Source organism: Vespula vulgaris, chromosome 16, assembly GCF_905475345.1.
Source record: "Vespula vulgaris chromosome 16, iyVesVulg1.1, whole genome shotgun sequence".
Taxonomy (NCBI): Eukaryota; Metazoa; Arthropoda; class Insecta; order Hymenoptera; family Vespidae; genus Vespula; species Vespula vulgaris.
The window spans coordinates 396,987-422,500 of record NC_066601.1 but is presented as its reverse complement, the minus strand read 5'-3'; the positions used below and the strand labels follow the sequence as shown (position 1 = coordinate 422,500).

Genomic DNA, 25,514 nt, shown 5'->3' with positions numbered 1-25,514 from the left:
TCGAGTATAGGTATTGTTAAATAACGATGAGATAAATATAAATGATTATAAGTTTCAAGGAATATTGTTTCGTGCGATGGAATTAGATGAAAGATAAATTAAAAATTCATTTGAGAAACGAGAAACACGAATATACATATTATCGTGTATAGTTGGAAAAAATTAAAAATACATTTTTTTTATAGCCTCCCCTATGTGATTTGCGATGAAACGCGTTCGCGGGCTGGACGAGGTAGCGTCACCAGCAGCAACGTTAAAACCCTCGTCGGTGAGCGGAGGAAGTGGTCTAAGCGGCGGTGGAGGTTTAGAGTATCACTCGAGCAGCGGAATAGGCGTTGTTGTACCTGGTCAAGCTGTTCGATCTGTTACTTCGAAGGAAATGCCTGGAAGTATACAATTTGGTACTGCCCAAGCTCAACAGCAGTATACTGGTGCGATCGTTGTACCAACGGCTACACCATCCCCTATTAAAGTATGTTATATTGTCTAAATGTATGTGAAATCATTGTTTTGATGACAATCTTACATAAACATAATTATCATTTGTAAGATTTTCTAAATGGAAACATTGTACACTTTTTTTTAGGGAACTGGATCTACAGGAGGGCTTAATTCTACATGTAGCGGTACTAATGTAAATACTGGTGGTGGGTTGCACAGTGGAATAAGTGGTGGAAGCAATCACAATATGGGTTCTCAACAACCTACTACAGGATCGCAGACACAAGTTCATACGCAACAGCAGGCAGCAATAAGGCACAAGGTTTGTATCATATGTATCATAGGCTTCAGCAAACATCTGTTATAATGTAACGCGTTTCTAGGTACATTCAAGCAATGTAGCGCCATTGACATCTACACCTCCAGGTCCTGGATTAGGCAGTGGGAGTGGATCTCAACAATTTCAAAGATTAAAAGTTGAAGATGCGTTATCTTATTTGGATCAAGTGAAGTACAAATTCAGCGATCAACCACAGGTTTGATTTTATTTGTTGTTTTCTATATGTTAGATAAGTAAATGTTACAGAAAAGTGATATTCGTTTTTTACTCTTTATAGGTTTATAATGATTTCTTGGATATCATGAAAGAATTCAAATCCCAGAGTATTGATACCCCAGGTGTTATTACACGAGTGAGCCATTTATTTAAGGGACACCCTGAACTCATTGTTGGTTTCAATACTTTTCTACCACCAGGCTACAAAATAGAGGTACAAGCAAATGAGCAAGGGTATGCATTCCAAGTATCAGTTAGTATGCCTAGTCCGACTGCTACTCATACAGCAACGTTATCGCAACATCATTGTACGGTGAATGTTGGTTCACCACCCGTAGCAAGTCCACCAACACAACCAGCAAAAGCACCACCAGTTTTGCAAATAATGCAAGGGTAAGAAGTGTAACGTCTATAAGTTTATGCGTAGATGAAAAATGTTTTATTTTGTTTTTCTAAAATTATATATTTTTAGATCTGGAAGCATACATCACGCTTTAACAAATAATATTTCTAACAGTAGTATAACGGTTCATGCACCATCACCACCACCTATTCAAGCCTACAACAATTCTCATGTTAGTGCTGCACAAGCTCAGGCAGTAAGTCAAGCTCTTAGTCAAGCTCAAGATGGTATTCCAACTAGTGGTCAAACGCAACAAAGTCAACCTGTGGAATTTAATCATGCTATTAACTATGTTAATAAAATAAAGGTTTGTTTTATCTTCTTATACGTGATAATAATAATGATAGCAAAGTAACGGATTATATTTGTAGATTAAAAATTAAAGATTAAAAATTTGTCACATAAAATGTTTTTTTTTTTTAATTTTAGAATCGTTTTCAAGGGCAACCAGATAAATATAAACGGTTCTTAGAGATACTACATACTTATCAAAAAGAACAACGTAATTTGAAAGAATCAGGACATATAAGTGGTACAAGTGGTGGTAGCGCTGCTAGTAACGTGAAACATTTAACAGAAGCTGAGGTTTATAGTCAGGTGGCTAAATTGTTTGAAAATCAAGAAGATTTACTTGCTGAATTTGGTCAATTTTTACCAGATGCAACTAATCAGCAGAGTTCGTTGGTGAGTCCTGTGATCGAAAGATGCATATTAAATATTGTACGTATAGATAGAAATTAATATTAACTTTTCTCTTTTCCTAATCGTTGTTTGTTATAATACATAAGCAATTTTGTTTAATTATTAATATTAATCAGGACTAGTCTGCTATGTTTCAGAGTAACAAGACTACTCCAGTAAATGATCATACAGCAATAATAAAGAAACCATTGAGTCTTAAAGCGACTTATAACAACTCTGCTAATGTTTCACGAGATCTTCGGGAATCAAGTGGCACTTGTATATTGGAGCGTGATAGCAGAGATCACAGAGATCGTGATCGTGAGAGGGATAGGCCAGGTGTTCGAGAAATCAGTACTGGTCAAAAATTGGGTCACAGTACAGGACAGTTAAAAAGAAGTCCATCATTCTCTACTTCTGTTACTGGTGGCAATTCTCATATTCAACATGGACCACCTCCATTAAAAAAACACAAAGTGACATCAATGCGAGATGTTACTATAGCAGAAGCTGGAAAATATGGTACATTGAATGACTATGCATTTTTTGATAAGGTTAGTATCTTTTTCTTTTCCTTTTCTTTTTAACGTGTAATTTTTTATTAATATTGTATTTATCATAAACAAAAAATTTCATATATATAAATTATGATTTATTTAATATATTTTAGGTTCGTAAGGCTTTAAAGTCGCAAGAAGTTTATGAAAATTTTCTTCGGTGTCTTGTACTTTTTAATCAGGAAATTGTTTCTAAATCGGAATTGGTACAATTAGTTACACCGTTTCTCGGTCGTTTCCCGGAACTTTTACGTTGGTTTAAAGATTTTCTTGGCCATTTATCTGATTCTTCCAATACGTCAGCAAATAATACAGGAAGTGGTGTAGGAGTCGAAGCACTTCCAAATAATGTAGCACGTGGTCACCAAGAACGACCTCAGGGTGATTTGGCAATGGAAATTGATTATACAGCATGTAAGCGATTAGGAGCTTCATATTGTGCTTTACCTAAGTCTTATGTACAACCAAAATGTACTGGTAGAACTCAATTGTGCAAAGAGGTTTTAAATGATACATGGGTATCATTCCCAACTTGGTCAGAGGATAGTACATTTGTTACATCGAGGTAAATATAAAGTCTGAAGTATTCGTCTTGATATAATTTTTCTATTTTTGTTTTTAAAAATGTAAAGCTACAATATCGTTTAACTTTGTAGAAAAACACAATATGAGGAATTTATTTATCGTTGTGAAGATGAACGATTTGAGTTGGATGGTGTGATAGAAACTAATGCGTCAACTATTAGAGTATTAGAAGGTGTTCATAAAAAAATGAATAGAATGAGTCAAGAAGAACTTCAAAAATTTAAACTCGATGATTGTCTTGGAGGTTGTTCTCCCACGATACATCAACGAGCATTAAAAAGGATATACGGAGATAAAGCTGCTGATATTATAGAAGGTCTTAAAAAAAATCCTGTAGTTGCAGTTCCAGTCGTTTTACGACGTTTAAAGAGTAAGGAAGAGGAATGGCGAGAAGCTCAGAAAGGTTTTAATAAAATTTGGAGAGAACAAAATGAGAAGTACTATCTGAAATCTTTAGATCACCAAGGTATTAATTTTAAACAAAATGATGTGAAAGCTTTAAGATCCAAAAGTCTATTCAATGAAATTGAAACTTTATATGATGAGGTTAGTATATCATATAATTAATTTGTTGTATTATTTTGTAAGTAATACATTGTGAGATTATTACTGATTCTATATATTTGATATTATTTGATTTTTTATGGATATAGAATTTGCTATTACAATTATTTTATAGAGACATGAACAGGTAGATGATGGAAGTGGTGATAATCAAGGAAATAGTGGTCCACATTTAGTGTTACCTTATAAAGACAAATCTGTCTTAGATGATGCAGCAAATTTATTGATACATCATGTAAAACGACAAACTGCTATTCATAAAGAAGATAAGCAGCGTATAAAGCTTTTACTTAAGCATTTTATACCAGATCTCTTTTTTCACCCACGCCAAGAGCTTAGCGATGATGAGAGAGATGAAGATGGTAGATATTCTTCTAGATATATGTATTTTAAAATGAAATAAATAAATAATATATATATATATATTATTTATATATATATATTATTTATAATATATATATATATATATATATATATATATATATATATATATATATATATATATATATATATATATACTTATTTCTTATCTCATATAACAGAGTTATATATATATATATATAAAAGAAATTATAATTTTTGCATTATATTATCTATATATACATAGTTTAATATATACCTATTTTTTTTATATAAATTGAATATTGTATTAATTTTTTTAGATGACAAAGAGGATGTGGGTGTGGCAGCATGTAGTAATTCTCAATCTGTAACCATGTCTACATCGCCACATGGCGGTCTTCAAGCAAACAGGAGTAAGGCCCCACCTTCCCCAGTCCTGTCTTCCGCTTCAGTTAAAGTCGAACCTGATATCAAAATACCTATGCATGCCCTGTCAAATGATCCTGAAGAGGCATACACTCTTTTTATGGGCAGTAATAATTGGTACCTCTTTTTGAGGTTACATCACATCCTCTGTGAAAGATTAACTAAGATGTATGAGAGAGCGGTAGCCCTTGCAGAAGAAGAGTCTAGATACAAACAGCAACGTAAGGAGAGTACTGCAGTGGCTCTCAGGTTAAAACCAAAAAGTAAGTAAATAATTCTGTCTTTCTATTTAAAATAAATTTTATCTTACTTTTATTTAATAACATATTATAGAAATATATATTTTTTATTTAACATAGATGAAATAGAAATTGAGGATTATTATCCTGCCTTTTTGGATATGGTGAAAAACGTTTTGGATGGAAATATGGAGAGTACAGCGTATGAAGATACATTGCGTGAAATGTTTGGTATACATGCTTATATTGCCTTTACTTTGGACAAGGTTGTGACATATGCTGTGAGACAAGTATGTATATTTTTAACACATTACTACTTATTATTTTTTTACATGCAATTTTACATTTTTGTTATCTCCTGCGCAGTATTTATGCAATAAATGCTTGCATCTTTTTTTGTATGTAACAGCATTTTTATCACTACAATATATTTAATGCTAAAGTAATATATAATGTAATTTCTATAGTTGCAGCATTTAGTGTCTGATCCTATATGCCAGCAATGTATGGAGCTATTTCAAAGAGAACAACGTCAGCCAAAAGAAAGTAGTGGAGCTGGTGGATTATGCATTACAGCTTATATGAGGCTTGGTGCAGAGCTTTCATATCAGCGTAAGGCAGAAAAAGCAATGGCTGATGAAAATTGCTTTAAAATATATATAGTAAGTAGACATTTTGTGATATATGCAGATTATATTTTTATGACATATATTTTCCTTCTAAATTAGTTTTATCAATGTTTGTTTATATCACGAAAATTTTTTTTTTTAATTTATATTTTAAATTAAAATTATAAATATATAGATATTTTTTTTACTTTATATAATTATAAACTTATGAATATTTTCAGGTGTTTTTTTTTATATCTTCCTTTGTCATTTCGTTATAGTATATGATTTATATATTATTAGAAAATATTACAAATTGAAATTTCCTACAAGAATGAAATTAATCAATATAGTTAATTTCATTGAAAAAATTATGGATATTTTTATGATCAGTAAAATTTCATATCATTTTTAAATTAATCGTTAACAATAATTATTTTTACAATTTCGTTTACATGTAGCGTAAATTTATTATTATATTAGAATTTTTGTATACTCATCTTAAGTAGCTATAAAACAATTGTGTTATTTTATTATTATCTATTTATAAAATATTTATTACAAAAGAGTTGTTTTCTATTACAGTATAAAAAGGATTGTAAAATGACAATGGAACTGTTGGATACAGAGGGTGATGAAGCAATGGACAGTGGTTGTAGAGAGAGAGAAAGAGAAGGAGTTATGGTATCTGAGAAATGGTCAACATATGTGGAGAGGTTCTCTGCTCCGCCTGTTCAAACTAGCCCGAAAGACACTTCTGCTGTGGTAGACAATGAGCCAACGACCAATCATCCTGTGAGTAGTGACCAGGCAGCAAGGGGGGTTCGGGGCAGAAAGCGCAAGAACACTGACATTAGCAAGAAGGTATAGGATCCACATCCCTTTTCATAATCATTGCCAACGTTGAAGTTTACATTCACTTGTATTTTGATGTCTGTGATCGGAGTTGTACCGTTATCGGTCAGTTTAAAACCAGTGCCCCAAACACAACAAATCTATTTTAAGGAATTAGTATTTTCTTTTTCTTTTTATGTTAGAGTTTAAAAGGCAAATTAAAAGTTAATTACTAACCCAAGAGTAATAATAATAATAATAATAATAATAATAATAATAATAATAATAATAATAATAATAATAATAATAATAATAAAATAATACAAATAATAAAAATATTAACAATAACAATAACAATAATAATAATAATAATAATAATAATAATAATAATAATAATAATAATAACAGCAACAATATAACAACAACAACAATAAATAATAATAATAATAATAATAATAATAATAATAATAATAAGAATAAGAATAAGAATAATAATAATAATAATTAGATATCTTCTCGGGAATTTGCCTTGAAGCAGTTACTGTTGATTTCCCACGAAGTGGGAAATGCTTTTAAGAAAATTTCAACTTTGACATAACTTATATTATGTCATCACTATAAAGATATTAATACTATGAATGGTTATTTAGAATTTTCTTATTTTATGTAAATTATCTGTATAGTGCCAGGGTTTTATAAATTGTAGGGTCTGATATCGCGAAATCTCTATAAATAATACGTATTTCATATACGTATGCATATATGACGTATTAAAAAAATTTTAAATCAAAGAAAAGCAAAGCTTATACATACATTTATTTTCATAATGCTCAAAGACTTTTAGATAAATACGGTTTTTTACCATGGATTGCAATGTGGTGCTGCAAACAATGTAAAATGCTGTGAAATAGAGTTAAAGCCCTCTCTTCTTCTTTTTTTTCTTTTTTATTATTTAAATATTAAGAGTATAAGATTGATATAAAATTAATGATAAACTTTATCTTAATGAAAAGTATCATAAAAACGAGATAATGTGTTCTTTTTTTATATTGAAATATTTAAAAAAATTCGGCAGTATATATTAATATATTTCTTTTTTTTTCTTGTTTTTTGTTTTTATTTTTTTTTTTGTTACAATATTATAGTCATAGAAAGAGTTATTTACTGGTCATAAAGAAATTTTATTAATTTAAAAAAAAAAAATCAATTATTTTACAATTAATATTTTTCATAATTTTATTTAACGTTTAAAAGCAATATCCATGCATTGTCTGTTGCAGCATGTATAAAATATATTTAAAAAAAAAAAAAAAAAAAAAAAACAAAACAAAACATTTATATAATGTTATAATTAATTTATAAGCTTTCTTAAGCTTCTTTTATTATCACTTCATAATTATAATTGTGATAGTTGCATAATAGTACTTATAATTAATCTGTTAAGAAGGTAGAATATTCATTAAATCCACTATTTTGAAGGAAAAAAAAAAGAAAGAAAAAAAAAGAAAAATTATATGATAGACTTCAACATTGCCTGTGGACATGTTGTATAGTCATGGTATGTATTGTCATGTTTGACACATGACATTTAGAGAAATTGTCTAAATAATATCAAAATTGGCTCAACGAAATGAATAGGGAAAAAGTCTCGTGTATATAATTATGTATCATGTATCATCGTATACTGTCATCGTTCGGTCGTCACTCATCGTCGATATTGCCCTTCACGTTCATTTAGAAATGAATACGGTTAGAAGGTTGATTAACTATGGGTTAAAGTAGCAGTATTCAATAATTAATAACGCGTTTGCGTAATTAGGGTGTATGCATAGCATACGAATTAACATCATCTGAGCAGTGCCATAATGAGTGTAAAATATAGTGATATATACATACATACATACATACATATATATGTGTATATATATGTGTGTGTGTGTGTGTGTGTGTGTGTGTGTGTGTGTGTGTGTGTGTGTGTGTGTGTATATATATATATATATATATATATATATATATATATATATATATATATATATACACATATATACATATATAAAGTCTCATATAACATTTGGTACAGTCAATTCTTAAAAATTTCTTTTATTTTCTTCTTATGACACTGCATATATATTATATAAGATAATATTAGAAAATATAAATACTACTTTGTGCTCTAAAGAATGTAAATATTTGATCACATGAATTTGTACATATGTTTTTGATACGCAGCTTAGGTCATTTGATAATGCATCTCTAATTTGTAAACCATATTTTCACTATCACGATCAGTCATATATATGGTGGAGCCTTTGGAAACAGATACATGAATATTGAGTTTTAAATATATAATTTTCACATTGTATTATGCCATGCATGTGTATGTTCTTATATGCCATTTGCTTCAGATTAAATTTTTTTTACAATCAACTATCACGATAATAAATTTAATACTAAAAGAAGTTGCTAATATATTTTCTTCACATAGAAAAGTGGTATAATTTGTAAACGTGTGGTAAAAATGATAGGAAAATACTGTTGAAGTAAGTAATCAATAAAATTTAGATTATTTTAATGAAATTTTCATCGGTGACATATTTATATATTGGCAAAAGTTATAAAATAAACTTGTGCATGCTCGTTCCATCAGATGTAGTCGCAATGTAAATCAAAATCATCGAAGTTATTGAAAGGGAAATCGACTGTCTGTATATGGAATGAGTATGTGTGCATATACTAATTTGGGCATAAGTTTTAAATAAATAAACATACAATTGTGTGGCATGAACCAAATGTGTGTAAACTTAACCATTGCGCTTTTGTTAAATAGGTGTGTATATGATATTTTTTGCTGTGTAATATGTAATTAGTACAGCACAGATCATATGTGTTGTAACATACAATCAGAAAGTTGCTTATATGCTTACTGGATCTACAATATTAATTATGGCAAAAAAACTGCAACATAATGCATACATATCACATCATTATCTAATGGTTTACCAAAGGCTTCACTTTCTTATGTAGTTAATTTAGTTATCGTTTTTCATTCGACTTCGAACATGAATTAATTTCAGTGATAATCATTTGTTATTCTCTCGTTTGGATTTTGACCTTACTCCATTCCTGCATTTTTAATCTGAAAGATTGCATCTATTGGCATTGAAATGTGGTTTTAAATTTATGGTATGAACTCTTTTATTCTCATCTTTGAAGTATGTACATATGTTAAAATTACTTTCGAGTAGCTGTTATATTTCAGTATTTATTTAGTAAAATATCAAGAATTGGTGTAACATTGTGTCAGGACTTCCTTCAAGACTATATATTTGGTAAAAATGGTAGTCTGATAACAACAAATTGATGTGGAACTTTTTATTTATGCTGTTATATAAAAAAATTTATCTGGAAAAGGAGTAAACGGTCAAAAAAAATATTAGTAGCATTGTCCTCTACGTGAACAAAATGTAAACATGCATTCTTACATGATATTACATCGGAAAATTTTAAAAGCGATATATATATATATATATATGTTAAATTACGAATTTAACATAAACATTATTAAAGGATGAAAACGTTAATATCTTCTATTTTCTTAGTGATTTAATAATATTTTAGTAGATTCAATAGCACAAATCCATAATTTCGCATATGTAATTATTCTCATAGACAGTGCATATAATACCACTGTAACATTTGTAATATAATTTCATTGAAATTCTCATGTAAGACGTATACAGACAAAAGTTTATGTGATTGTTGTAAGTTCATATCTATGTTTTCATACAACTGCAGTGAATTTTAAACTCTATATAAAAAAAAATATATATATATATATAATTCGTATAAGGCAAATATATATATATATATACATACATATAAGGCATATATATGTATATATATTTTATAACTGTAACCTGTATATGAAATGAATATGCATATAATGATAGATGAAACAATATTGTATAGAAGAGAGATATTGAAATACATGAACAGTGCTTTTAAACATTATTGTCTAACATCATTTTGTACCACTAAATTTGTTACGTTGATACTCCGAACTCTTTTTGTATGAGCTTTGTGCTTATACTATACTATGAAGATTCTTTAGTATATTACCTAAATTTCTTATTGTCTATGCATATATAGATACATGTTTTATATACGATATGATTGTGAATTTTAAGTCTTATGTTTTTTCTTCTCATCTGATTTTATTTAAAATGTTTTCATATACAGCTTTAATTCATTGTCTATTTCATGCAGATGGAATTATATGTGTTGAGAGTAATATATCTCTTTTCTAACATATTTAAATTTTAAAACAGTAAAAAAGAAATTTAATTGGCAAATCTTTAATATTTATGCCAAAATTACATTAATGTTTTCCTTTTCGTTATACTTTGCATTGTAAGAATATAATGCTACATATATATATATGATAGTCAGTTAACTGTTTGGGCATGTTTTCTCTTAAATGTGATTTAAAGTTTTATTTTCATTAAGAAACAGCTTATTCTCATAGTATAAATTTATTTTTCGTTTCGCATTTACATTTTCGTTTTGATTAATTTAGTATAAGCAGATTAATCATTCTACTGCTGTATACTTTTTATTATGCATTTGTCTATTTCTCATCAGTGAGCGATTGGTTACTTGTTAACTATGTTATTATTATTATTTTTTTTTATGATAGTACATTGATTTTAATACTTATATTTGTAAATCACATATTGAATGCATTAATCGGATGAAAAAGTTCGTAATATATTTCTACCGTTAGTAGTATATTGAGAAAAAGAATGCTTGGGAATATTTATATAAATACACATGTTATATAGAATACATAAATTTCAAAAATTGTTTTTTATAAGCAATTTGATAAATCTATATTTTCTTTAAATATGGGAATTACATAAAAACAAGTATATTTTTGCTATTTATTATATGACCATATTTTCAATAGAGTTAACAATACGAACATATTCTTTAAATTTTTGACAAAGACTTATTCTACATTTCTCATAATTAAACCAAATAAATACATCTGTGTGTCTGATTTAATACAATATTATGTAACTGCTTCACTTTATAATGATGCATATAATATTAATATTAAGATTATTACAAGTGTGTGTATAGACATATTATTATTAGGTATGTGAGTAAAATAAATTTTATATCTACATAAAAAGGAAAAGAAGTAATAATGACGAGTATATAGTATATTAACTATATATTTTATTTTTAAATGTATAAAATGCGAGTTATTTTTTTGCTTAATTATTCAACTTGATTTGAATAATTATTAAAATAGAAAAGGGAGATTTGTGGTTCCTTCACAAAATTAATATTCTTGCAAATATTTTCTTTTATAAATATTTGTTATAACATATATATTTATATTTATATATGTCTGTTTATAATACATAGTACATAGTAAATTGTACGAATTTACTATTATTTAAACTTTTTAAACATTAATAAGTAAGCAAATCAATACACATATTAATGAAAATTTATTTTAAATCCTACTTTGGATATTGTTAAAAATTGTATATATTTTTTCAGGGAGTTGATAGTTATTGTCTGTTTCTTTTATATTATAGGAGAATATAAAGACTATCTAATATCTATCTAATTCTAAAATTATAAATATATTCTCCTTTTTTTCTAATTGCAATTTATCGAAAGATAGTAATATAAAATAATTGTTGTAGATGGATGGACATGGTTGGAATTCTTTAAGCAGAATCTTGGCAGGACGGAAACCAGTGTTTTTGTATCGTAATGTCAGGCAATGGCGTAAGAGAGCTGCGAAATTGATGAGGGCATCTATGCCTAATATCAATCATCCAGAAAAAGCTTTGGAGTAAGTATATTATTCTATTATCTCTCTTTTTTTCTTAAATTTTCTTTATTTTTTAATTCAAAATATTTAATATATTAAATATTTTTTATTCTTTTATTTTAGAGCATCCAATAAAGATAAAGCATTGGATAGTGTCAGTGCACTTTTAAAAAGACCATCAGGTTTAAGGTTGACGGATACTAATGACACATCTGAAATTATTGCCGCTGATGAAACACAATGCCGCTTCAATCCAAATAGTTATCAGATGCTTTATGTTGCTAGTAAAGAGGCTTTCCTTTATAAACAGAATTCTTTTAGCCGAGCTAGAGAGGTATGTACATACTATATATACAAATGTTTAGAAATGATATTATTTCTGTTTTATTGATTACATTATTATTTTTATTACAATTTTATTGATTACAAATGTAATAATATGTCGGACAGTATACTATGAGTTTATTAACAATAAATTAATGAATATATAAATTTTATTTACACAGTGTCATCCAGCAGTGACAAAACATTTAAATTCGAAATTTCATCAATGGCTTTCATCGTGGGCATCTAAGAATGTTGCAGATGTTCAACATCGATTGTGTCAAGATTGGTTAATGGGACGATATGAGAACTTGATCCCTCATAGAACACGTGTCATTACGGACAATGATCAAACGAGATCACCATATCGACAGTATAATCGGTATCGCGTTGAACGTTTACAATCGGATGTCCTTACAGAACCATGTGTGTAACTTCATTATTTCTCCGTTTCCTTTGCGATTATTTGTTATTTTAACACGACTAAAATAGACAACATTCATTCATATTAATTTGATATCGATGTACATTATGTTCTATTACCGAATGATTAAGCGAATTGATACATTTAATTCTGTGTATTGTATATGGATCTCGAAATATTTTTGGCTTCGCCCTTATGTATCCAGCCAAATATTTTTATTTTCACTATGAAAACTACATTCAATATCAGTTATGGGAACTTTTCTTCGATTATTGTATGAAAATATAACGAAGGATGTATTTAACTGATTATTGACTTTGTTCCATGTATTATAATTTACCAGCTTTAACATTTGTCATAGATTTATGTCTTTTTGTTTTCTTTTTTCTATACGTGTTATATCTAATTAGAAATATCATATATTGCCATCATCTGTATACATCATTTATTTCAAAATAATATTCTAATATTTTATTATTAACGAAAGCAGCCTGGAATGACAAAATAATCTTCAGTGTGTATGTTCTATATCAAAACCTATGAAAGAGTTGGCAAGTTGATATAAACAGATTTATATAAGATAATTTAATAAGACCCTTTAAAACATTCTAATGATTTCAATTTTCGGATACTTTTTTTCAAATGTATTGTGAAAGCATTATGCTTAAATGAATTTTGATCGATCAAATTAAATAATAATTTTGTATTTATTTTATATATCATAATTTGTTTACAATGTTTTTGTTTTTCGCGATGGTCTTTACCATAGCATAAAATTTCTCAAAGAAAAAAAGTTTACGAATAATTAAATTCTTTGAAATTCACTAAAAAAAACGTATTAACAATATAAGTAAATATCCTTCGTTATATTTTATATGTCCAAAGGCTCTATAAATATTTTCTTTAGTATTTCCAACAACATACTTTCCTTCTCTCTTTTCCTTGTCAATTTTTTTTTTTTTAAGACATACAGATGGACCTAATTTGGCTAACTGTACCATATATGTACATATTTGTACATATGTGTATACGCAGGGATTTTTCAGACGCGATTAAATATCGTTATATTCTTGTATAATATGCCCAAATACTATTCTATAAATTTTCACACAAAATGTTACATTATATTTGAATGCGAGAAGAGTTTCATAACAGTGCAATGAATCCATCGTTACAGGAGTATGAATCTTCTTTAACTCTCAATGATAAGTTTACGAATGAAATAGAAGAATGAAGTTCAAGGAGTGCTTTATTTGTCACACACAATATTTTAAGATTTATGCGTGTGATCTTTAGAAAGATACTTACTGCACTTAATGCATGTGTATATACTGAGTGATTCTAAAGTCAAGTGATTTTGCTAGTGTACACTAGTGTACATTAAACGTTTAACTAAGGAAAAGCTATACACAAATCTTTTCAATTAGTTTTAATTTGAACGTTATAAAAAACGCGCATCAATGAAATTGTTGAAACTTGTTAAAAATCATTCAGTATGTATGCATGTGCTCATTGTGTGTATGTGTGTATGTATGCATCTCACATATGTATATATAAAAAGTATGTACATGTGAAAAGAGGAGACATGGATCTCTGGGCCTTATGATTTACCTGATCTTATTATATAAGAACTTTCAGAAGTATAAGAACAAAAAGAAAATATGAAGATTAATAAGAACGTTCCTGTATAATGAAAACAAACAAACAAATATAAGAGAAAAAAGGAAAGAAAAAGAACAAAAAAGAAAAATATAAATAAAATATAATACATCAGGAGTAAAAATCAGATATATACCATACTGACATAAGCAATCAACTCGAGTCTTTTGCACACGAATCACATGTAGCACAAAATCGTTTACATTTCATTTGTTTCTTCTAATTTTAACTCCTAATTTTAACGATCGTATATTTAATAAAATATATATATACGCGAATGTGTGTGTCGTCCATGAGATATGACGAGGAGGAAGAGGAGGATTGTACGATCGAGTTTTTATATGCTTCCGTAAAATATTATTTTTTACGTATGTTACGTATAAATCTTATTATCTTGCTAGAAAAGCATATCTTGCGATAACTTAATTTTTATCATCATCATCATCATCATCATCATCATCATCATCATCATCATTATTATCATTATCATTATCATTATCGTCATCATCATCATCATCATTATTATCATTATCGTCATCGTCATCGTCATCGTCATCGTCATCGTCATTATTATTATTATTATTATTATTATTATTATTATTATTATTATTATTATTATTATTATCTCTTTTTTCTTTTTTTTCTTTCTTCGTTTTGTTATTCGATTTAAAGTTTTTATGTGCTTATGCATTTTACGGATAACACGAAGTATTTATTCTTTATACATATACATATACATATATATACACAAACGCGTGGGTGTACATATACATGTATAGGTACAGATATGTTACATAATATATGACCAAAAGGACAAAAAATATACTAAAGTTAGTATACTTTCTCATCATGACTTTACTGATTAATTATCATTCTCATTCTTTATGTATATGTATGTATGTATGATGTATGATATATGATGTATAATGTATGTATGTATGATGTATGTATGATGTATGCATGATGTATGTATGTGTATGGTGTGTGTATGTATGTATGTATGTATATGTGTGTATGTGTGTGTACGCGTTACGCAAGCACACATACACATTACTGCATTTTTTCTTTTTGATAAAATGTATGTAGATAAAAATTTAAAAAAAAAAACGTAACAAAAACAAACAAAAATATGGTCGTCTTGAAATGCACTGTTATATATTCAGTTGTATATGTATTCTTTGCGTTGAGACTCTTCTAGGTTGTATTTATTATATATATATATATATATATATATATATATATATATATATATATATATATATATATATATATATATATATCTTTTTATATATAAGAATAACTCTCTCATTACACTGTTAATAATCACCATTAAAGTAATCGGATAAGATGTTTACAAATTGAAAGCGAATATAATAGAGAAAGGATAAATGGAGAACAGAGAAAGGAAGAGAGAGAGAGAGGGAGAGAGAGAAACAGAGAGACAGAGACAGAGACAGAGACAAAGACAAAGACAAAGACAGACAGAGACAGAGGTCTTCCGATGCTTGACTTATTTGTGAGTCTAGATATAATGTATTTTATAATATAAAAGAAAAAAGTTTCGCCAATTTTAGAAAAAAATACATCTCCATGTATGAAAATTAAATGTACAGGCAATTTTACTACTCAAGATAATAATTTAATGTTGATATATTTTGCACAAATCATTATTAATATTAATAATAAATCATTAATATCAAAAATTCCTGTGTATCGTATATCTCGTTCACAACCTGATTATATAAATTAGTAATCCTTAAATTTCATCTATAGTGTATGAATAGTGATATAAAATTTTTGTTATAATAATAACGACAATATCTCGTTCTCCAGATTTTGCTAAATATTTACTCATAGACTTTATTGATCTTATTTACACAATAAAAAAGAAAGTTCTGCGCTAATATTATTTGAAATGATTTTTATTGTGAATTTAGTTTTCATAAAACTTGTTTTAGTTGGAAGTATGGAAGTACTGGGAATGTTATACAAGAATTTGAATTTAAAAAAAAGAAACGGTAAGTAATTTAATTTTTTGTAATATAATGACTATATTTATCAGTAAATAAGATTCTGTTATATAACTCATTTATATTATATTTACTTTGTGAATCAAATATATTGTGATGCATCCATACATATAAAAAATTCTCTTCGTATCTCCTACTACTGATTTTTTTTTATTATTATCATTATCATCATTTTTCTGATATTAAAAGGCAATTTCTTTCGCTCAGAAAACATTGTTTTTTGTAAAATATAAAATTCATGCAGTGTAATGTAAATAAATAATGAAATTGGGATAAAAAGGAAATAGGAAAAGAATAAAGATACTGCAATTTTATGAATAAACTTACTCGTTTTATTAAAAATCATATTATATTTAAGGCTAATGAGAGGATGAGGAAGGAAAGGCAGAAGAGGTAGGATTTGTGGAGGAAGGGATTGATCATATTAATTATATAATAATTGTACAATACAATTGGTTTTGTACTTTTATCTTTTAACTTATTTTTTGTTTTGTTTTGTTTCCTTCGTATATTACACATAAAACTTATTTGAAATACTGTATTACGAATACGTTTAATTAGAGCCTCTGTCAAAAAAATGATTCTTCTAAATATTTCATCGTAATAATTAAGTATAAAAAACGTTTTCTTTTCTCTCTCTTCTTTTTTTTTGCTTTCTCCTACACTTTCTTAGCAACATTTTTACTTAATTATTATTTATTCCTATTATTAGCAATGTGTGTGTAAATTATTATTCTATATATATATATTTATATTTATATATATTGCCAATGTATATATATATATATATATATACACATATACATATGTACATATCATACATACATACATACATATATATATATATATATATATATATATAAAACGAAGATCAGAATTTTTAAACGATGTTAACTTTGTTTTTGTTTTCTCTTTCTTTTTTTGTTGTTGTTGCTGTTTTTATATAATTTATTGATATATGATTTATAGGAGGCTAATGATCTTTTGTTTTTTTTTCACATATGGCTTAATTTCTCTTAATTATTTAAAATGTTTAAATCTATGATATACTTAAATGTTAATTGCTCGTATTATTTTACGGAGAGGTTTTGCTTTCTTTCTCTATCTCTCTATCTTTCTCTCTCTCTGTATTTCGAATAGACGATGAGAGGAGATGATAAAAAATTATTCGATATTTTTCGTAATACTACCACACAAATTACCGTATTTATTTTTTCAACGACGATCCTATTTCCATTAAGTACAACATTATTAATAACTTTGGCAAGAATTCGTGCGGTGTCTTATTATAAAAAAAAGAAAAAGAAAGGAAAAAAGAACGAAAAGGAAAAAGAAAGTTATAAATACATCAAAAAGTTAATCCAGACTTTCATTTTCGATAATTTTGATTACGTTGATATGATTCTATATTGACACATTGTTGAAAATGTTGTGACAACTATACTACTTGTGTATGTACAGGTATTCACAACTTATGTAATTATTAAATTATATATATAAAATTTTGTGTAAATCATTATCATAATATTGCTTATATTGTCTTAAATATAATATTTCTTTAATTTTGATATTGTTGATTTTCCGGAATATTAAATACTTCAATAACTATTTTAATTCTCGATTATAAATATAGCTGATAAAAAGAAGTATTAATGTTTTGCATATACATGTATATATATATATATATATATATATATATGCTATTATATACAATATAATATAAATATTGCAATTTATATAATAATTAACAATGCATCGGATTTAAATTACAGTTTTACTTGACTTGATTTCTCTCTCTTTTTTTCTTTCTTTTTCTTCTCTTTTTATTAAGAATATTTTAATAATTATGTTTATATATACCACTTAGAAATTATTAATTGATTGTAAATTATTACGAGCAAACTGTTTTGAAACTATATTTCTAAATCGTAAACTTAAATATATATATGCACACACACACACATGTGTATATATATATGTGTGTGTGTGTGCATATATCGAACGCGCTGAAACTGACTAAGGAAGGACGGTCTTAAGTGACCTTACAATTGAATTCAATTTGGAAATTAGAAAGAATTGTATCGAAATTTAATGATACATATTTCAAATAATAAATTATACGGAAAGTATAAAATTAATTATTGTTACTTTAACTTTCAGAAAGCGATTAAATTCTATTTGACCAGAAAATAATTATATATATATATATATTATATAATTATATATATATATATTATATTGGAATATAATTAATGGCAGAAAAAATTATCGAGGATAAAAGGAAGACAATATGTCACAAATATATAAATTTTTTCCTTTTCTTTTCTTTTCTTTACGTTTCTTTATCGTTTAAATCGTCTGGACCGTCCCATAAAAATAAATCGGTGCAAAAAAAGCTTGATGGATATGGCTTTTTTTTACGGTGAAATATTAATCATTAAACTTATTGAATATGTTTTGTGATATTGGTGCCTTTGATTAAAAAAAAAAAAAAAAAAAAAAAGAAAAAAAAAATAAAAGGAAAAAAGAAATGGATAAGTCTCTGTCTTCTAATTCGTGTCTTCTGGGGGTGCTTCAGTATCGTTCGACGTCGTGTTTTGACGACACCGATATACGTATGCACTTACGGATAAATCGTCCTCCGTATGTACGCACTTGTACGAATAATCTGGGCACTCGCATCTAAGAAAAATAAGTGACAAAAATAAATCAATATTTGTTTTCAATATTCTCCTGATATTATCAATTACTTTTTAATTAAAAAGAAAGTAAAAGAATTACTTTCTAATAATTGATATACCTAAACAGATATATCTATGTAATATATCTAAGTAGATATATTACAGCTATACTATATCTACATTATATACCTAAATAGAGATAAATTTTACCTAAAATAGATGTAAGTGGGTGTGTATTATTATCAAATAAAAAAAAAATATATATACATATATATATATATATATATATATATATATATATATATTAATGATTATCCAAAAACAAATTTTAAATCTAACGAACACGCAACAAGGAAAAGAAATCTTTCGTTTCTTTTTCTTTAAATCAACGCTAAAAAAAGTAATTCCTACATTTTTCTATGAAAATTAGAATAATAGAAATTAATTAGAAATCTTGTACAGCCGGTATATCGAATAGATTTTCTTATTTGTTATTACATTAGATGATGAAAATAGGAGAATAATGAACACGGGCCATCTTGCTCGTACTATAGATAGAATCAGAACTATTTAGACTTTTCCATTTTATAGATTTCATAACGTGGCACTCTCGAAAGAGAAGAAGAAAATTATGCTACGATTTCTACAAAGCGAGTCAAGAGAATATGTATTACTTTTACTAGTACGATTTCAAGAATCATTGCCCTTGTTCAGTTTAAGTACTATCTATATTAATCGATCGTTTCCTTGTCATTATTGTTTGATCTAAGTTATTATGGTCGGAAAGTAAGTTAGATTTTTTATTTATAATATGTTGATAATGTATTAATATACATACATACATACATACATACATACATACATACATATATATGTATATATGTATATATATATGTATATATATATATATATATATATATATATATATATATGAGTAAATGTGCAATTGGAAATGAAATGCTCTGATAATTTTTATTATTATTCCGAATAAAAATTATTTTCTTTTCTTAACGATCCGCGCAAACAAATTTCATATACGGTATATATATATATATATATATATATATATAAATTATATATATATAAATATATATATAAATTATATATATATAAATATATATATATATATAACAAAATATATATATATATATGTACACAGGACGAATTAGAAGTTCCAAGGTGATTTAAAAAATTAATTATTCTTTTTACTTAACAGACTTTTTATGCTTCTACGTAGGTTTTTAGTCTTACAATTTGAAACAATAATAAATAAGGTATTAACCTAAAAAGTAATGATTTTTAAGATGGAATGTTTGATTTTTGTATACACATCCGCGATCATCTAATGTTAAATAATTCGATATATGTCCCAATCGAAATATATTTTATTTATATTTTGTTTACCATATACAATTGAAGGTAAAATGATGAAAATTATTTTTCTCTTTTTATTTTACTTTGATTCTAAATAATTTTTTTTCTTAACAATCCATCAATCCGATATATCTGTGTTTTCAATGTTAATGTATTGATCTTTAAAGCATTCGTCCGGCCTCTAATAATCAACTAATAATAATATAACGATAATAAACGAATGTAATATTAAAGTAATAGATACTTATTGAAAATTTTGCTATATATAGAATTATTATAAATAAATAAATAAAGAGAAGGAGAAGGGTAACTTACGTGTTTCTCATGAAATATTCGAAGCGTCGTGTGAACTTAGTATAGATCGCCCATCCGCAAGGATTGCCTTGACAAATATGTCGTGTCCCGTTTCGTTCTTCAAGATCAGTCGAGCGTAAATCTCTAACATTGTCAATTACCGTGCTCCGTAACATTTCTTCTATTGCTTCAGAGAATTCCTACATAGAAAAGGAATAAAAAAAGAAAATATATACATAAGATTAAATTAAATAAATAAATAAAAAACGTTTCCGCGTTGATGTACTAACATAGATCTAATATAAAAAAAGAAAGATGCATATTCATATCATTTCATGCATTTTATCAATATCATTCATGTATTCACAAATCGCAAATTATCGTGAATATTAAAAAGGAAAAAGAATGAAAGAAATAAGAAAAAAAAAAGAAAAAAAATTAATAATGTCTTTATAACAAACTGCAAGTATAACCATTTGTTTGGATGTCGTAAAGATGAGAAACAAAAAAAAACCGACGTAGAAATACATAGATACATGGTGAAAGAATTTAAGAAGTCAATTTAGATCAAACGTGTGTTAAACGGATTAAAATCGATGATTTAACAAGCCCATTAATTTATATTACGATGATATGTAGACCTATTTTATAACTGCGTGCACGAGTGGAACGTGCTTAATAAGAAAAAAAAAATACAAAATAAACAAAAAGATAATAATAAAAAATTCAGAAAAAAGAATATACATACATACATACATACATACATACATACATACATACATACATACATACATATATATATAGAATGTGTGTATGTGTGTGTATATACATATAGAAAAGAAAATCAAATCGGATCCCCGGAACAAATGAAAAAAATATACATACATGCACAAAGTCCTATGTATTACTTATTAATATCTACATATATATATATATATATATATATATATATATATATACACACACATAATGCGTCGAATAGAGAGATAGATATGACAAATCAAAGAGCGAATTGGCAAAATCGCGTTCGTACCGTCCGATTATCTTTCGGCGCTTATTGCGTCAAAACCTAACGACGCAGTTCGGGGTCAATGCCATCGACCTCGAATCGTGAAAAAGAGGCGTGTATGCTCGCCTCCAAAGGCGTTTTATATATCCATATGTACATGCGTCTGTGTGTGTATGCGCGCGCGCGCGTGTGCGTGTATGCATGTATGCATCTATGCATACATGTATTTGTGTATGTATGTATGTATGCATCTATGTATGATGTATGTATGCATCTATGTATGATGTATGTATACATCTATGTATGTATGTACATATGCATCTATGTATGATGTATTTATGCATTCATATGTGTGTCGTGGCGATGGCGACTCCTTATACAATTTTATTTATCGAAACTTAGAAGAGAAAATTACATATGTATTCACATATTTTTCTTTCTAATACATGTATGTCAGAAAGAAAGTTGATGTATATATATATATATTGAAAATTGAAGTTGAAGTATATATATATATATTAGAATTTGTTCAGATTTTTTTTATCAAACATTTCATGAAACTAATTCATGGAAACTTATGTGGAGAAACATATGCGCAAAGTTTATAATAAAAAATGAGCAATAAAAACTTTTTAATTAATGAATATAATCAAAAGAATATATTTATTAAAATTATTTGTATATAAACAGAATTGAAGTAGATACACTCTTTCATAAAATTATGATATATCACGAAATTCATTCGATCGACAATTTTATATTTTATACGGATTATAAAAACACAATGTAAATATTTATTATATAAATTATTTTAAATTCGTTATCCATTAATAATATGGAATATGTATATATATATATATATATATATATATATATATATATATATAATTAATAGATCAAATATATACGTTCTTAAATAGAATAACATACTTATGTATGCAAAAAAACCGTAATATATATATAAATTTCATAATAAAACTATATGGTTTTATATAGATTAAAGCATATTTCTATATACAATAAAAATATTCTAACCACAAGCAGTGTTATTAAAATGAAGTTGAGATAAAAATTCGAATTCTCGTAAAATTAGTAATTCTAATTCTAAACCGGAGATCTTGATCGTACCAATGAATTCCTATTCAAGTATGAATAAAATATAGTTGAGAAAAAGATACGAAATCGCGTAAAAAAGTGATTCTAATTCTAAACCGAAGATCTTGATCGTACCAACGAAATTCTTATTCAAGTATGAATAAAATATAGTTGAAAAAAAGATTCAAAATCGTGTAAAAGAAGTGATTCTAATTCTAAACTGGAGATCTTGATTGTATTAACGATACGCTTTTAAATGTCCTTATGTACAACAAATATGTTAGAATACATTTGATCCAAGTATGAATAAAGTATAGTTGAGAAAAATATTGAAATTCGCATAAAAAAAATGATTGTAATTTTGAATTGAAAATTTTGATCGTACCAACGAGTGATTGGAACAAGAAAAATATATAAGTAAATGAATGAGTAAATAATAAAAAGGAAAATAAACAAGAAAAATAAATAAACTAAATAAATTTAAAAAAGAATTTCTAAATTAAAAAAGAATCGTACTTACTTGGGAGGATCTAACCACAGCGCTGTCACTTTCCGTAGAATACCACATGATCGTGGTGATGAGCGTAACGATGACAATGACGACTTTGCGTTCCATTTTCTTTTATCCCTCTTCGAATACAAAACAATTTTAAACAAATCCTTTTAAATGTGAAAACTTTTAGTCCTTGTAACTTCGCGATCCTCACTTAGACGACCATGAATCTCTGTCTTTCTTTCTCTTTCTTTTTTCTCTTTCTCTTTCTCTCTCTATTCTCTATCTCCTTTCAACGTTCAATGTTTTATCCTATTCCTTGTTGGAACGAGGGAACCGTTTGCTCGTTGGCGGGAAAGCACGATCCTTTCGCACGTTATATCGACGATTTCTTCTTTTGTACACGTAAAGTATAATCAAAGAAAATCGTAAAAGGAAGATATAACTGATAATAATTCGGAGTTAAAAAATACACAGATAGAAATGAAGGAAATAAAAAATAAGATAAAGTGATCGAGTGTGTATTTAAAAAAAAAAAAAACAAAGCTTTAAAGAAAATGAAAAGGAAAAGAAACAAACACACCCAAAAAAGGAATATGGATATAGAGATATGTATCGATATATGAATATTAATTAGATAGATCAAAAGTGAGCTCTGTTGATATAATCTTCTCTTTTTTCTCTCTTTCTCTCTTCTATAGCGCAGAAACTCCCCCAAAACTTCCCCAAAAACAAATTTCTATGAACTTTTATCGCGTGTTGAATTTCGCGTTACGTACGTTGTTTTGTCTCTCTTTCTCTCTCTCTCTCTCTCTCTCTCTCTCTCTCTCTGTCTGTCTTTCTGTTTGTCTGTCTGTCTTTCTCTTTCTCTCTATCTCTCTCTATGGATCCCACGACTCTGTACGAAATTTAAACATAAACTGTTCTCTCGTGTTAAAGAGTGAGGACGCTTCCAAGGCACCAGAAGTTTATATAGGCTGCGCTGTTGTCGGACTAGAGACTGTGCCACGTGGTGGTGGTGGGGAAAGACGAAGAGTGGCAAGGGTGGGGGAAGAGGAAAGATGATCATTTGGATCGGACGGAAGAGTTGTGAGGAGAAACGGAGGGGAAGGTGCGTGTGCGCGTTTCTACGCATCTTTTTTTCTTTTTCTTTTTCCTTTTCTTTTTCTTTTTCTTTTTCCTTTTGTTTTCTTTTTTCATTGGTGGGTATATATGTGTGTGTATGTGTGTGTGTGTGTGTATTTCTACGTTATGATTGGATATTATATTAAATAATCATTTTCAAAAAAGTATTCGAATAATTTGCGATATATTTAAATGAATTGTTTTTTTGATTGGATTATTTATGATTTGATAATTAAGATAAGATTATATTATATTGTTATTATTATTATTAAATTTTATAAAACTTAATATTTTGAATACAAGTAAATTTCATTTCTTCATAAAACTTGACACATATATTATAATTTTGTTGCATGTGGATCCATTCTGAAGTTTTAAGATACAGAATGATATTTTAGATTCTTCTTATTAAGAAGGATCTTAAACGGGAGGATCTAAAATATCATTTTTTATTCTGTATCTTATTAAATTTTCTTATGAAGATAAAAGAAATACATTTTTTTCCTATTTTATAATATAATACTTACGTACTATGTATAAAAAAAAATTAGAAACGACACGATAAAATAATTTTATATATAAAATATGAAACATTCCAGTTAAATCAAAATATTCGTGAGTTATGTATACGTGATTTTTTTTTATATAAGTCGACGAATAATTTGTAATTTAACGGGAAACCCTGTACACACATACAACCGCGCGCGCGTACGCACATACACACACAGAATGATCAAATTACATAGATACGTCAGACGCTGCTGTACAACGGATTATATTGCACCATATTCGTTTCCACGTATCAAAACATCGGCTTGTGACGCGTATTTTGCGTATCGGACTCTGATTTCATTCTCAACGGTATATTAGAGGCAATGTGTGAATTATCTCGGGTGCGTTTGTGGATATTGTTGACGTA

The 25,514-nt window shown here is 27.4% G+C and overlaps 2 protein-coding genes across 11 annotated transcripts in view; one reads left to right on the top strand and one right to left on the bottom strand.

Annotated features, from left to right (window-relative positions):
- The window catches only part of LOC127069778 (paired amphipathic helix protein Sin3a), a 21,924-nt gene extending 4,535 nt beyond the window's left edge, over window positions 1-17,389 (top strand). For 5 of the 10 annotated variants that reach the window (XM_051007234.1, XM_051007236.1, XM_051007235.1 and 2 more), the window contains exons 2-18: window positions 186-472; window positions 587-763; window positions 825-977; window positions 1,059-1,390; window positions 1,470-1,707; window positions 1,830-2,120; window positions 2,225-2,635; window positions 2,752-3,203; window positions 3,295-3,769; window positions 3,903-4,149; window positions 4,450-4,818; window positions 4,915-5,084; window positions 5,262-5,456; window positions 5,988-6,266; window positions 11,957-12,108; window positions 12,211-12,421; window positions 12,594-17,389. In XM_051007234.1, the coding sequence (XP_050863191.1) occupies window positions 206-472; window positions 587-763; window positions 825-977; window positions 1,059-1,390; window positions 1,470-1,707; window positions 1,830-2,120; window positions 2,225-2,635; window positions 2,752-3,203; window positions 3,295-3,769; window positions 3,903-4,149; window positions 4,450-4,818; window positions 4,915-5,084; window positions 5,262-5,456; window positions 5,988-6,266; window positions 11,957-12,108; window positions 12,211-12,421; window positions 12,594-12,845 (4,671 nt within the window). In that variant the 5' untranslated portion in view covers window positions 186-205 and the 3' untranslated portion in view covers window positions 12,846-17,389. The remainder of the gene's footprint in view (window positions 1-185; window positions 473-586; window positions 764-824; window positions 978-1,058; window positions 1,391-1,469; window positions 1,708-1,829; window positions 2,121-2,224; window positions 2,636-2,751; window positions 3,204-3,294; window positions 3,770-3,902; window positions 4,150-4,449; window positions 4,819-4,914; window positions 5,085-5,261; window positions 5,457-5,987; window positions 6,267-11,956; window positions 12,109-12,210; window positions 12,422-12,593) is intronic. The other 5 variants (XM_051007241.1, XM_051007242.1, XM_051007240.1 and 2 more) reach the window with 5 other exon arrangements.
- A 1,608-nt stretch (window positions 17,390-18,997) lies between these two features.
- LOC127069783 (uncharacterized) lies at window positions 18,998-24,421 on the bottom strand. The gene is made up of 3 exons (XM_051007253.1): window positions 23,498-24,421; window positions 20,895-21,073; window positions 18,998-19,206 (listed from the first exon to the last, which is right to left on the bottom strand). Exons 1-3 carry the CDS (start codon window positions 23,591-23,593, stop codon window positions 19,074-19,076), a joined length of 408 nt encoding a protein of 135 aa, XP_050863210.1. The 5' UTR covers window positions 23,594-24,421; the 3' UTR covers window positions 18,998-19,073.
- Between the last annotated feature and the right edge of the window lie 1,093 nt (window positions 24,422-25,514).